The sequence below is a fragment of the Nyctereutes procyonoides genome, unplaced genomic scaffold, assembly GCF_905146905.1.
Source record: "Nyctereutes procyonoides isolate TBG_1078 unplaced genomic scaffold, NYPRO_anot_genome, whole genome shotgun sequence".
Lineage (NCBI taxonomy): Eukaryota > Metazoa > Chordata > Mammalia > Carnivora > Canidae > Nyctereutes > Nyctereutes procyonoides.
This window is the reverse complement of record NW_026575040.1, coordinates 11774996-11791137: the sequence shown is the minus strand read 5'-3', so window position 1 is coordinate 11791137 and position 16142 is coordinate 11774996. Positions and strand designations below refer to the sequence as shown.

The 16142-nt window shown below is 36.4% G+C and overlaps 1 protein-coding gene across 8 annotated transcripts in view; it reads right to left on the bottom strand.

The window, feature by feature from the left end:
- CSNK1G1 (casein kinase 1 gamma 1) overlaps positions 1–16142 on the bottom strand; it is a 170499-nt gene that overhangs the window by 75970 nt on the left and 78387 nt on the right. For all 8 annotated transcript variants that reach the window (XR_008663732.1, XM_055319827.1, XM_055319826.1 and 5 more), the window contains 2 exons: positions 8124–8164; positions 2462–2531 (listed from right to left, as the gene is read on the bottom strand). Coding sequence is in view for 7 of the 8 variants with exons in the window: in XM_055319827.1 (XP_055175802.1) it covers positions 2462–2531; positions 8124–8164 (111 nt within the window). In the remaining variant the exon portion in view is untranslated. The remainder of the gene's footprint in view (positions 1–2461; positions 2532–8123; positions 8165–16142) is intronic.

Genomic DNA, 16142 nt, shown 5'->3' with positions numbered 1-16142 from the left:
TCTCTCTCTCTCTCTCATAAATAAATAAAATCTTAAAAAAAAAAAAAAACTCTAGGAGCAATTCTTGCATTGGGCAGAAATTTGTAACAGATTTCTAAAGCTCTTCCTATCTTATTAGAAAAGCTTGTGGCTACCTTTTTAGCTGCAGGTAAGAATACTGAAAAAATGACACCCACCACAGGTACTTTTAAGTGAATGATCTCAAAAAGCAGAAAATGAGTCAGAAATCACCAATGAACTTCATGTAAGACCTAGAAGGCTTTGTGACTTTGAGATGATTGCCAGAAATACTGGGAGGGAGACCAATGGTGGCCAATAGCTGGCCTGACCACTCAAACAGAGCTTTTGCTATTCCTACTAGGCTCAGAGGTTGTAGTAGTTTTTCTTTGCTGCTTTAAGTGAAAGGCAATTTTTTTTTAAGTCCCCTTTCCTCCAAAACTCTCCCTAATTAATCCTTTTCAGCACATGGAGAATGTCAAAACGTCAAGAATCTGAAATATTCTTCCTGTATTCGGGAAGAGTAAAAACCCAGCAGCACAGATGCTATTCCTACCTGATAGGTTCATGAAATTTTTGGCTACATATTGAAAAGAGAAGACTGGCCTGATCTGGGAGGTCAACTGGAAAGGGCTCACAGAGGAAATCCTGCACAATGGCCTGGTCAACATCCTTAGGCCCCCTCAAACTTCTATTTTTTTTTAATAAATTAATTTTTTATTGGTGTTCAATTTACCAACATACAGAATAACACCCAGTGCTCATCCCGTCAAGTGTCCCCCTCAGTGCCCGTCACCCACTCACCCCCACCCCCCTCAAACTTCTAAGTTGGGCTGCATCTAGCATGTTTTTACTTGAGCCTTAGATTTGTGAAAATGTATAAACATTTATCATAAGCGAGCTGTGAGAACTGTCACCCTGAAATTTATAAAAAAACAGAAACCACGTAATAGCCAACTTTAAAAATTTAGTTCTGGGAAGAAAAGACTCAAGTTACACGAAAGTCCTATGAACTCAGTTGCCAATATTAAATCCTATGCCTGGAACTCTCCATATTTAAGGATATAATCAATGAACAAACGTGTGCTGAGAGTCTATTGTAAGAACCCATTTTAGGTTCAATGGAAGGCAGATCTTGGCCTTCCTAGGTTATGACTATGGCTGATTATTGCCACAATCAGGATATAAGACCACCTGACCACCTGAATAATACTGTGTGGCTCTTAGAGAATTCTATATATACTAGGAAGTGAAACTCGAATTTTCTTTTTCAAGATTTTATTTATGAGAGAGAGAGAGAGAGAGAGAGAGAGAGAGAGAGAGAGAGAGAGAGAGGCAGGCAGAGGGGAAGCAGATTCCATGAGGGAGCCTGATGTGGGACTCAATTCTGGGACTCCAGGATCACATGCTGAGCTGAAGGCAGACGCCTAACCGCTGAGCCACCCAGGTGCCCTCAAATTCTTTCAATAGTACTTCCAATAGTGGTGCTTGAAATAAAAACATGTTTCATTCATTCACATAAAACTGCCACATTGAAGAAGGCACAGAGCTAAGGAATGTTTACTAATGTCAAGCAATGAAACCAGTGCTAACAGTTTTATCTTTTGCAAGAGGTATCCAATAGGTATAATCTCCTTAGGGTTGCTAACATTCACATAGTCAAGATATTTTTCTGGAAGCCAGTAAGATATTTCAGAAATTAGACCTTTTAGGTAAAAAATAGGCATGTTTTAAAACATTATAAATTTAAAAATCCTCAAAGGTCAAAGGTTATTACAACATAAGATAGGTCTTCCAAATTCAGAGGACAATAGACAAAATGAGTGATGGTATTTTAGAATGTGTATTTTAGTATGTTTTTAAAACGAATATATAAGGACACCTGGGTGCCTCAATTGGTTAAGTGTCTGCCTTTGGCTGAGGTCATGATCCCAGAGTCCTGGGATCAAGTCCCACATTGGGCTCCCAGCTTAGTAGGGAGCCTACTTCTCCCCCTGCCTGCTCTGCTCCCCCTGCTTGTGCATTCTTGGTCTCTGATAAATAAAATCTTTAAAAAAATTTTTTTAATTAAAAAAAAAAGATATATAGTCTCAATATGATAAAATATTGCTTGTAAATTACCACCCCCTCCTCCTTTCTTTTGGTATAAAGAAATGAAAAGAGAATGAAACTACCAAAAAAAGCAATACCCCATACAATGTGTATTTCAGGTGGATAAAAGTATTCAAAGGCTGGTTTATGGGCATGGTCGTGGCACATCACAGATCCCCAATCAACTGCCCCTCCAGGAGCAGAGAGCAAGTAGCTTTAGGTGACTATATTTATTTACCTACCCAGCAGAAGCAGCGGAGAGATATATGGTCTGGTAAAAAAAGGTCAACTAGACAAGAAAGTCTGCATACTTTTGGGCTTTCAGCTAAGCTATATGCTAACTATGTACACAGAGAAAACAGACTTGACTTACCTGCACTGCCGAGCTGTTTATAAAACCTGTACTCTAAATGAAGCTGTGGAGCACGTGATTTTATTGGTTCCTGAAACCCAAGAAGAGAAATTGTGATCAGATTTAGACAAATAAAATTTACCATTCCTAGGTTTTCAAAGTCAACTAGAGCTAAGACCACCTAATATTTTAGAGATATGTAATACATTTTCTTACTACAATTTCTCTTTGAAAGCACAGCTATGGGAAGATGAAGCTGAAGTATATACAATCCCTTCCACAGATATTTAAGTACAAATACTGTGTATGAGCCATCATTCAAGGATAGCTCCCTCACCAAGAGGTATTCTCCTGGAACATATTCTTCTAAGAAACCAGATGCCAAACCTCTGAATTCGATACCAGCATGAAAAAAAATTAAATAAATAAATACCAGCATGTATTCCCTGCTTGTTTTATTATGAATTTTGGGTGATAAACAATATTGTTTTTAGAAAAATGATACATGCTCAGAAAAAAAATTTCAAATACACAAAAATTAGGAAGAGACTAAAAATAATCTAAGATCCTACCATTTTAAAAAAAAGCACTATTAACATTTTGGTGAATGTCCTCCCAAATATTTATTGATACATATATTTAGATATAATACACACTTGAAAATATATTTAAAATACACAAGACATTATATTTCCTCTTTTAAGTGTGTCTTTAAACTCAACAAGTAATGATGACATCTTTCCATGTCAGTAAATAGCTGTATTTTTTTTTTTTTTTTAAGTAGGCCTCATGACCAACATAGGGCCTGAACTCATGACCCTGAGATCAAGAATCGTATGCTCTATTGACTGAGCCAGCCAGGTGCCCCAGAAAGCTTTATATAGATTTTAATGGCTGTAGTATTCCCCCTGAGTGTCTGTGTGTGTATGCACACCCATATACCATAATTTTAGGACATTTTGACTGTTTTCAGTTTTTATTATTATGAATAATGCTGTAGGAACATTGTATGTATATTTATTTTTACACTTAAGAAAATTGAAGACTGTAAATGAAATTAAAATATGTATGTTAAAAAAGTAAAATATGTATCTTTAATCAATATGATGCTCGAGTTTGCAAAAATAGTGTTTTCTAAAGACCCTGGAGATAAAACAGCCAAACTACTACATTTTGTACTACATTGAACTTAACCAGCCAGTTAATTATTCTGAACTGACAGCATACTGGGCAACTAGTTAACAAGAAAATTAAACATCACCCTGGAAAGTAGATCCATGTACTCATTAGGATAGCTATTATCAAGATCACAGAAAATAAGTGTTCATGAGGATGTAGAGAAATTGGAGCCCTTGTTCATTGCTGGTGGGGATGTGAAATGGTACAGCTATTATGGAAAATGATATGGCCGTTTCTCAAAAAATTAAACAGCATTACCACATGATCTAACAATTTTACTTCTGGGTATATACCTCAAAAAACTGAAAGCAAATACCAAGCTGGTATTTGTACACCCATGTTAATAATGGGTATATATGAATAAACAAAATGTGATTACATTTTCCTGCACACACACACACACACACACACACACACACACACATACACACACAGAATATTACTCAGCCATAAAAATGAAAGACATTTGAACACATACTACAACATGGATGAACCTGAAGACATTATGCTAAGCAGAAATAAGCTAGACACAAAAGTCACAAAAGTCAAATACTGCATGATTCACTTATTTGAGGGATCTAGAGTAGTCAGGTTCACAGAGAAAGTTAAATGGTGGTTGCCAGGGGCTATGAGGGAGGAAATGGAAAGTCAGTGTTTCAGCTGAGGAAGATGAAAAAGTTCTGGAGAAGGATGATGGCAATGATTGCACAACAATGTGAATGTATTTAATGCCACAGAGCTGTACACTTATAAATGGGTTAAAATGGAAAATTCTAGATACAATTCTTTATCAGATATATGTTTTTAAATTTTCTCTCCCATTCCATGGGTTGTATTTTCACTGTATTCAGAGTCCTTTGATACACAGTTTTTTATTTTTATAAAGTTCAATTAATCTCTTTTCTTGCTTGTGCTTTTTATGTCATCTCTAAAAAATCACTGCCAAATCCAATCTCGTGAAGCTTTTCCCCTAAGTTTTCTTCTAAGAGATTTATAGTTTTGGCTCTTATATTTAGGTCTTTGATCCACTTTGAGTTAAATTTTTATGTATAACATAACATAAGTGTTCAACTTTAATGCACATGGATATCCGGTTTTCCAAACAACATTTGTGGAAAACAGTCTTTTCTCCAGCGAATGGTCACTTGGCCCTTTTAAAAGATAGGCTCAGAAGAAGGAGATCCCCCAGTTTCCCTTGATAATTCATGCTAATGTTAAACACATTTCATGATTTCAAAGGTCTTTATATGTAGTTTAAATCTCCATGACTGAAACTAAGCCTATTTCTCCTTTGTCCTCGACAAAATAAAATAGCTCTTCAATAAACTCTGAACACTATAACAACTATCTTCAAATAACAAAACTATTCAATCATTTCTTAGACTATTAGGCAAAGACTTAAGACTATTAGACTATTAGAAATAGACTAAGTCTATTTCTTAGACTATTCAATTCCTTTATTCAGACAATGTAATTTCAATTCCTTTAAACTTTCCTCACTGGTCCTATTTTTTAGTTCTTTGATCATCTTTGAAGGCTCTTCCTGTACTTGTTTTCTGACATTTTTCTTAAAATCTAGAATCCATAAATCACAGAATTCAGAAGTTTCCTTGAAGTTAATCTAGTCTATCCCTTTGCTTCTAGGAAGCTTTTATCTAAATCAATTCAGGCAGGCTGAAATAGTTCACATCTCTACTGAGTTCTATGAAAGAATTCATATTTTTCTTTGATTATAAAATCAGCACAGTTGAACTTCAAGCTTCTCAAGATTCTTGTAATCAAAAGTACATAAGACTAATTACACTGTAAAGTCACTTCTTTATTCATTTATGTCCTCAATTGAGAAAGATCACTCTTGAGAGTCTCCATTTGGTTTTAGATCTTCCACTATAGTACCGTTAAAGCAGTCAATTATGGAATTTGTCCTTCAGAAAAATCCCTAATAAGTCACAAGGAACCAAACAGAAACAGGATAACAAGTTAATATGGAAGCAGAAGTTGATCTTTCTGGAGGTTTTTCTGGAGAAGAGTCTTTGGATTCTGACAAGCCCCAAGGAGCAATGAAGGAAAAAGTCACAGATCCTTCTTCAAATATAATACTCTAAAACTTCACAGTGAATATCTTAATAGAAAATACTAAAATCTGATGTTGGGTAACTAAGCTAGCAGATTAAAAAAAAGTAAAAACTCTTTAGAGTTACAAGGTTGAAAGTGAACATACATGTCAAATGTATTCAGACACGAGGAGCTTTTTATCACAGATGATAGGATTAATATCCTTTAGGCCAATTCCTTTAACATATAGTTAAAGTCTGCTCACACAATTACAGCTTCAAGGTGCTCTTCTGGAAGCACTATGAATAAAGGACATTATAAACACTGAGTCTACATCTTGTGGAAGGCAGCAAAATTAGCAACATGGAGAGATTCTTTTTCTAACAATTGTTACAAACTTCTTTTAAAAAGAGCCTGAGAAATCTCAGTGATGGGGTAAAGGAAGGGTTCATTATACTATTTTATGTTGTATATGATTTTTTAAAAAGGTTCCTAAAAATCTAAGAAACAAGAGCCCACAACGAAGATCCAAAGTAGAAGGAAAAAAGTACCAGCAGGCCTTCCTTGTATTTCTGTGCCAGATGCCGATTACATTTCCACAGAGGGCTGGCTATTTGCCAGAATCACGGTTATTCTGGAACACACATGTCTGCCTGAAATCCTAAACCGACAGCAGACGGCTACCTTGTAGGACTATAATGCTTAAGGCAAATTTTGCTGTTACAACAAAAAGAGCTCAATTACTGCCCTCCTATCTCCCATGGAGAACACAGACCGACAGCAAAAGAGGCAGCCCGTAGACAAGATTGTTATCCTATAAAAAGCCTTTATTTAAGATTTATTTGAAAGAGAAATGAGCTCCTGAGATACACCATACTAGATGACATGAGGTCTATTTTTAGCTTTCACTCTTGGCCATACAAAGTAGAATAAAGTTTAACAAACTGTAAGTGAAACGCAGTGATCCATCATGTCAATAATATATAGTAAGCTTATCTAGTAAGGTTAACTAGTATGAACTTGGAAGAAGAAATCTAGGTAGAAAAAACTGCCCCTAACAAAAAACCTCAAGAGAAGTCTTGATAAATAAAAGGACAAAGACCAATATACAGTGTTGAGACAGTATTTTAAAGAGTTTCAGGAGCTACTTCTTCCTGTTACTAGTCCAACTTACCAAAGTAGTAAAACAGGAAAAGTAAAAAAGCAGATAAACTAGGGAACACTTTTACGGAACCAAATTCCTATAAATAAAGAATATGGTAATCCTTTGATATTCAATCTTAGAAAATATTTGGCTTGCATTGTTACATGCATTACCTGTCCTCCTGTTCCCATTTCTCCAACAAGAGTTCCAAGTTAACAAACAAAAGAAAACACTTAGTTCCCTAGCAGCTACCTGCTCTCAGCCCTGCTTCCTGTCCATGTCTTTGTAGAGAGAAACCAATCTGATAACTGTCTGACAGTTGTCTTCATAAGACAACTCTGACTTTTCCACAAACTGACAAGCTCAATCCACACCCAGAACAGGTGTAGATGTGGTAAGTGCAATTCGTTAGAAAAGAACAGCATTATGACAATTATCACAAGATACTTCCTTCAATCATTAACTCCTCTGTCTTCCAACTAATAAAGCCCCAAACTGCTTTAAATCCTGGGAAACTTACTAGAAAGACAAACATTTACACAGTTTCATAGAAACGAGTCATATGACATATTTCATATGACTAGAAATGATTTTGTATTGATGTTAAATATAAGATAAAGAATTTTCTTCTAAAATTACTCTTCCTTAAAAATAATATATATCTTGATAGGATGCTATCTTTAATGACCATGTTAGTTATTCATAAGATTAGTACTGACAAAAGTCAATTTTTTGTTTCAAATTTGACCACAAGATGTGTTTTTCATATTTGACAACTTTTTAAGGCAATGATTTGATGGATCAGATTTGGTTCTCTACTAAAAGTATATTAATACATACCTTACATTTAAAAACTGGATTAGTAAAAAAAATAAAAATAAAAAAAAAAAAAACTGGATTAGTCACAGTTAAGCAAAAGAAAATGATAAAATTTCCAACAGCTTTATCTTTCAAAAAATAGCACTCTGAAAGGTACAAACTTCACAGAAATTACTAGTCTCCCAACAATTGTTTTTCTTCCAGCTATCTTTTTAATAACTATTTTTAATTTTTTAATAACTATTTTTTGATTCATTGTTGCTGAAACTATAATTAACATCATCTGACTATATAGCTTTAGACTATATAGCAGTGATGAATCACTGTAACACTATATATATATAGTTGAGGGAAAGTGACTGTGGGATCATATGCAAAGGAAAAAAACATTAGTATTCCTGTGAATCCTTACAACTATTTCCTGTAAAAAGATGTGAGGGATGAGAGTACCAAAACATAATTACCACAAATATAAATTCTACTCACCAGTTTGATAGCTACATATTCATTGGTGTAGAGATTTTTACCTAGGGGAAAAGCAGAATGTATATGTTTTAGTGACATTTATTTTGGGAAATGCAAAGCAAAATCTTAGCTTACAGGGTCATGAGAAAGGTCACATTCCCAAAGCTATTCACATATATGAAACATGATTTATAAGTGAAAAGCTAAACAGAGATAATTAGACCCAGTAAGACAAGAATAGAAATCACTTGAGAATTTGGAAATTTAAGTTAGACGTGAGAACTTAAAAAAAAAGAAAACAAACCTCTTTTCTCTCTCACACATTTTGTTATTATTTCCCAACTATTAAACCATGAAGCAAACCAAGAAGTCCCAGAATATCAAATACACAAATTTTAACTTTGGCACAACAGACACAAACCCTCACTTTTTTTTTTCCCCCAAACCCTCACTTTTAAACTAACAAATGGAGATTATATATTACTTGTCATGGTATTTAGTGTTGACTTGGCAAAAAGGACAATGTGAAATAAACCCAATTACTGTCGTACCCTCCTTCTGGAAAACTCGTCTAATGTCTGTAAGTAGATGATTCTCAAAGCTGTTGTGATTCTTCACCAGAACTCTAGCTCTTTAACTATGAGCAGGAAACAGCTCTCCGCCTGCATACTTAGATGTCTTAAAGTTCTTTCTGCAATAGTAACGATTTTTTCCTCTCAACTTCTCTACCTGTATAAATGGAATCAATATTCTCCTAGACATCTAAAGTAAGTACCCAGAGTGAAGATGAGGATGAAAGCAGCATTTAACCACTTGGTAAACCCACACTCCAAACCAGGTACTTATCTTCCCTAACCTGTCCATGTCTACTGATTCTTGAAAGCTAATTTTAATTCCTCCTGAGTGGTTGTTTAGTCACTGCACTGGACTTCACGTTTCTTCTTCTTATATATTTGTCCTATCTTAATCAGCTAGACTATAAATATCTTGAGGATAGGAATTTTATCTAATGGTTCTCTCAATGTCTTATGGGGCTTAAGACTCTGTTCTGCACATCTCAAAGACACCCAAAACCTTGACTGATGAAGTTATTGGCACATATAATTACTTTTTTAAAGTAATACATAGTAGTAAATGTTATATTTATACATACACATACATGTACATAGCTGCCTATATATGTATATGGAAAAGGATATAGAAAGATGTACATTAAGGCATTAAAATGACTGTCTCTTAGTATTTCCTGATTTTTATATACTATAGTTTGCTTTTATAAATGAACAGAAAGCTGCTTGCAATTTATGTTCCTATTTTAATTAATTTTTTTAAGATTTTTATTTATTCATAAAAGACACACAGAGGGAGAGAGAGAGAGGCAGAGATACAGGCAGAGGGAGAAACAGGCTCCATGCAGGAAGCCCGACGTGGGACTCGATCCCGGGACTCCAAGATCACGCCCTGGGCCAAAAGCAGGCACTAAACCACTGAGCCACCCAGGGATTCCCTTAATTAAATTAATTAATTTTTAAAGATTTTATTTATTAATTAATGAGACAGAGAGAGAGAGAGAGAAAGAGAGAGAGAGAGAGAGAGAAGGGCGGCAGAGACACAGGCAGAGGGAGGAGAAGCAGGCTCCAAGCAGGGAGCCCGATGCAGGACTCGATAAGGGGTCTCCAGGAGCAGGCCCTGGGCTGAAGGCGGCGCTAAACCGGTGAGGGCTGCCCTATGTTCCTATTTTAACCAGGATCTAGACAACAGATGGCCCCTTGCAAATCATACCATTATATTTTTAATACCGCTATCAGGTTGCCAAGCACCTTTATGTGTCAAAGAGTACACTACTTTAGGAATAACTTTTGTCTGCAAATAACAATAAAGAGGACTCACAGATTGCCAGAGAAATACTTAAGAAACCATTGTAAGATGAACAACTTCTTTGAACAACTTCTTTTTTAAAGAAGCAAAAGTAGAAAACAGGTATTTTTTTCTCTATATATTAATTGCATTAAGCGCTTAAAAATTGGTGTTCCTGATTAATCCTCTCACCGAAAACATTTTTTAATAGATTTTATTTATTTATTTATTTGATAGAGAGTATGCACACACCAGAGAGCTCGAGCAGGGGGAGGGGTAAGGGGAAGAGGAAGGGCAGAGAAAGCAGCAGACTCTCCGCAGAGCAGGGAGTCCAACATGGGGCTCAATCAGTGGACCCTGTAATCATGACCTGGGCCGAAGGCAGACACTTAACCAACTGAGCCACCCAGGCGCCCCACTAAAAACATTTTAAAAAATCTATTTGATGAGATTGTGAAAAGGATACTAATAACAGGGAGAGGAGAGTTGAGGTAGAAACAGCCAATAGAAGCAGATTAAAACCCAATAGAGGCAGGGCATCTCATACCTGTGTAAATTCCTTTGCATGTATAAAATTAAATTTGATTTTCTCCTGTTTAAAAAAACTCCAACTTGGCCACAGACTTATCTTATCCCCATATCAGATATAATACCGCATAAAGATTTTTCAGGACAGTCCTTCCTGGCACAGTATAAGCACTATTATTGTGACCCCAAACCAATTTTGGTACAAAGCTAACCCTAAGAACTTAGTATCTCTTAAAGGAAAATGGTCAAGTTTAAAATTGTAAACCCGTTTGGAAGTCTTTCAGAATTGGACACCACCACCCTACCCAGTCAATTTTTCAGCAGTAAGAATTCCTACGGGGCGGGTAGAGGCAGCAGAATTCACCCCTTACTCATTTAAAGTATAACATGCCTTTACTGTCAAAAAATTAACTTAACCAACCTTTGAAGTACATGCTTAATGTAATAGATCTTCAATTCAACTGATACAATATTAAAGTGAAGAAAGGTGCTTGTGTAAGTATAACGGAGTACTAAGCCTAGATTCTGATCTGTGAGCAAGAAAACAGAGGAGGGCAGCCCGGGTGGCTCAGCGGTTTAGCGCCACCTTCAGCCCAGGGTGTGATCCTGGAGACCCGGGATCGAGTCCCACGTCGGGCTTCCTGCGTGGAGCCTGCTTCTCCCTCTGCCTGTGTCTCTGCCTCTCTCTCTCTCTCTCTCTCTCTCTCTCTCTGTCTCTCATGAATAAATAAATAAAATCTTAAAAAAAGAAAACAGAGAAGGCAAATCAGGAGCTCTCAGGGAAGAAATTTTCTTTCTTTCTTCCAATTACTTCCCAACTACCCACCTCTGCCCAGAATCTTTAAAAATGAGTAGGATTTTAATATATGAAGGGGAAAAGGCATCCCAAGGCAAAGAAACTGTATGAACAAACAGAAAAGTGGCAAAGTAGATGGTACAGTCTAAGAATGATAGGTGGTCTGGGAATAGATGGACTATAAATTCTATCATGAGGATCAGGAAAGGGTAGAAATAGGCAAAGAATGGTTAGAGTAGCAAAAGAGACTAGAAAAGCAAGGCTCAGGACTTTTTTTTTTAATTTTTTTTAAATTTTTTTATTTATTTATGATAGTCACAGAGAGAGAGAGAGAGAGAGAGAGAGAGAGAGAGAGAGAGAGAGGCAGAGACACAGGCAGAGGGAGAAGCAGGCTCCATGCAGGGAGCCCGATGTGGGATTCGATCCCGGGTCTCCAGGATCGCGCCCTGGGCCAAAGGCAGGTGCCAAACCGCTGCACCACCCAGGGATCCCCAAGGCTCAGGACTTTTAAGAAATGTCCTCAATGCCATCTTAAAGTTTAAAACAAAAGGTTTTAAAGTAGCATAGTGACATAATCAGATCTGTGATTCTAAATAACAATTTGTGAGGAAGCATAAACAGTGAGTCAGAAAAATAAGAGACCAGGGGCACCTGGGTGGTGCAGTCGGTTAAGCCACCAACTCTTGTGTTGGCTTCAGGTCATGATCTCAGGGTTTTGAGATCGAGCCCCACATTAGGTGCTGTGCTCAGCGCAGTCTGCTTAAGACTCTCCCTCTGGGGATCCCTGGGTGGCTCAGTGGTTTAGCGCCTGCCTTCAGCCCAGGGCATGATCCTGGAGACCCGGGCTCGAGTCCCATGTCAGGCTCCCTGCATGGAGCCTGCTTCTCCCTCTGTCTGTATCTTTGCCTCTCTCTGTGCGTCTATCATGAATAAATAAATAAAATCTTAAAAAAAAAAAAAAGACTTTCCCTCTGTCCTTCCCCTCCACGCTCTCTAAAATAAATAAAAAATCTTTTTTAAAAAGAAGAAAAATAAGAGACCAGAGGCAGCAGAAATTGTTTGAACATTTAATATCCATCTTATGCAGATTATCAGACATCTAAGATGAGCAACACTTAGTTTTTACCCCGAAGAGACTGTATTCTAGCTCCTCACACAGACCCTTGCACAGGCAGCTCAATTTTTAAATTATTAATCACATACTGTGATGAATTAAAAGAGGAATATGAACAAGTCAAGTTGGCACTCGAGGGGAGCCTTGAAGGACAAACAAGAGGAGACAATAAAGGATATTTCCTAGTGTATAAAAAAATACTAACTTGAATAGTGAGGTGGAAACAGGATAGAAAATGCAAAGAATCTGATTTACTGCAGGTGGACCAATATGAATGAAGCACAAAGTATACGGAGAGAAATGGTGAGGAGTAAAGCCAGAAAGATCCAGTAGGGACAGAGTGTGAATAACCTTAAATGCCAGGTCTTACTCTGAGGTATGCACAACCATGCATACATGGAGATGTGTCAGGGCATACGCTACACAAATAAGACATGCTTTTCCTAGATCCTCACTTTTCTTTGAAGATTTGGGAAAAATCTTTTTTTATAGTAAAACAAACTTATTATAGAAACTGCACAGATTTCGTTTGAAGAAAAAAAAAATGCAAGAGTTTAAAGAAATCCCAGGCACTTATGTATATATGCTTCTTGCAGAGTCGAGGGAGTCTCAGCAATCAGTCAGGAAGCTTTTTCTCATTTTCCCTGTGTTCTGCTAGGTGGCCCAGTTTTCACAATGCACTTCACTTTCTACAGGGTGAACCTTCCATCTCCTGTGAGCCAGGTGATACCAGGGAGGGAGGTGATTTAGTCATCCAACTGCTTCATATATAGACTTACCACTAAACTCTCTGTTTTTACTCCTTTGCATCCTTACTTTCTGAGTTTCCAGTGTCTCCAATTCTTGAGCTCAACTGGCATATTTTATGTTACAAACTGGCTTATCCTTTCAATCATCAGCTTTCTCTGGACTGCTAAGTCAGTTACCATTTAACCATCTGCTTTCCAGCTTCCAAAATTCTGTTAACATTTTTCACCTGTTCTCCTCTTCTCTCCCACTTTTTTTGGTTCCTTGTGGTTTTATGACTTAAAAGGTCAAAAAGAATTTTCAACTCATCTTTTTATCCCTAACAACAAACATAATACCTGATTTGTAATAGGTAACAGATGCTGGCTGCAGTGAACCAAATTGATGTAACATACAGAAGGTTCTGAGAAAGTTCTAGGGTAGTAAAAAAAGAAGCCTAGTTTACAATCAGATATGGATAATCCTAAATGCAAATACAGGAGTTGTGACTTCCTTATTCAGCCTGCTGTGAACCAACAAAGGTCTTGTGCTAAAAGAAAAAGCATGATGGTGGAATATTAATATTAATCTGGCCCCAAAGTATAAAATAAAGGAGAATACCCAGAAAGATGAAAGGGGAAGCTTTGATAGCAGAACATTTAAAGAATGACATCTACCACAAACTATGTGGTTATGAGCATTACATGAGTTAGAATTTGTAAACTGCAAGGTGCTAGATAAACCTAATTTTTATCTAATTCTTTTATTATTGCAGGGTATGAGCCAATGTTTCCTGGCAGAAAACAACTTAAAAAATACAATTTATAATCAAGGCATTTCAAAGAAAAAACTAATAACCTTTGGATTATATGTAAACATGAGGGATACTGAAAAGAGGAGGGTCAAAAATAATGGCTCCATTAGTGGAGAACAGAAAGAGCCAAGAGAGGAGGCACTCTTCTACTCTACCACGATGATGCCTCCTTTCAAGGTTCCATTAAACCTAAAAGTAATAATTATGAAACATCTCTCAGCTTCAATTTTCATACCTATATAAAAATATAATTGCAGAAACATAATGAATGAGACAGCCTATGTTAACACCAAATGTGATGGCTGATACATCACAAAATGCTGGCTTATGTTTTCTTACTTTCTCTGGGGGCACCAAAAGAACTGAACACATGTCACCCTCTTACAAAGCAATTATCCTTATTCCTAAGAGGCAATGGAGGTGACTGGATAATTCTCTTAAGCTATGCATCACTCAAATGAATTCCTCTGCCAGAGGGCATTATTAAGACTGAACAGGCCAACACAAAATGCAGCCATGTGGAAGGCTAGACAATAACTCAGCCACTATCCTCTTGTGATATACTTACTCAAAAATTTTGCTCTGGAAGAATTACAAAAATAGAGGGTTAAAATCCTGCCCATTTAAAATGAACGACTGCTTCAACTGAAATGTATTTATTAAGTATATATATTTAAAACATATAAATAACTGAGAAAGGCAGGCAGTTTAATGGACAGCAAAATACCATCGATCAGATGCACAATCCCAAGCACTCAAAGCTTTTAGTATCTGTTGCACAAAATCCACAATGCTTCCCACGCTCACTTCCTGGCTATGAGTTCTTTTATTGTTAATGGAAATGAAACTGCATTACATAGTAGTTTCTGGAGCTTTACATCTAAACTCAAACCTTTTGAAGCAGCAGTCCTGGATGTGATGTCGCCCATAAAACCCACTGCATCAAAACTTCCTATTTCAGTAAGTCACCTACAGAGACAACATTTACCGTAAGCTTCATCAGACACAGCATTATTTCAAAGAACCAGCAGGTCTCAGTTCTCAGAGTCACACTGATAAAGGAACATACAGCCTCAGGTTCCCAGTATAGTTAGATCTCCAGCTGTCACATTTTCTTGCCCTAAAGTGAAAGTAGTACATTTATAAATTACTACCTAGAACTGTAAAAAGAAAATAATCCAGCCAAATGAACTTGAGGTATTTTGTTTTAAAACAAGAAACCACTTTTACGTAACTCAGATTGGTTACCGTGTCTATTTAGGGCAAAGAGGACAGGCTGGCCTAATGCCTTCACTACCCAGAGAACATCTTTTTAAGCAGGCAGTATGATTAGGGGTAAGAAGATAACAAAACAGCACTACAACTTTAAAGAAAAAAGCCACAAATCTTTTTAATTTTTACTACCTTAATTCTACTAGTATTTTAGTATAATGTGCAGAAATATTTCCCAAATGGTTAGCAAGAATAATTTCTCCTGGTGTTAGAATTTTTGAAGGGATTACTTATCAAATCATTAGTATATTATAAAAAAAACTTACTACATCTTGCTTAACACTATAGTATAGTATAGCATAGTATACAGTATAGAGCATTTACTATTAATATGCAAAAACATTTGTATTTATTTATTTTAAACATGACTATTTTAGACCATATTAAAATGTTTTCTCAACTGCAGGACATGATCTATTCGTGGAATGTGAAACAAATAAATACAGAGGATCCTGACCAACATGTCCTTTAAAGAAATACGGCCTAAAATAAAAAAATACACACTTAGCAAGGGTATTATTTCATGAAATGTTTGCTGCAGATATACATACATGTTAATACAATGTATGTATTGGATCACAATATAATTTATTTTTTAGTGTAGGTCATAGTGAAAAAAATAAAACCCATCAATAAAAACCTTCCAGGGGTACCTGGCTAGCTCAATTGGTGGACCATGGGACTCTTAATCTCAGGGTCATGAATTCAACCAAAAACAAAATACTTATGAATAAACCTAACCAAAGAGGTGAAAGACTTGTACTCTGAAAACCATAAGACACAGATGAAAGAAACTGAAGATGACACAAAGAAAAAGGAAAACATCCCATACAAATACCATTAAAATGTCTATACTACTCAAAGCAATCTACACCTTTAATGCAATCCCTATCAAAATACCAATAGCATTTTCAATACCTAAATAGCATTTAG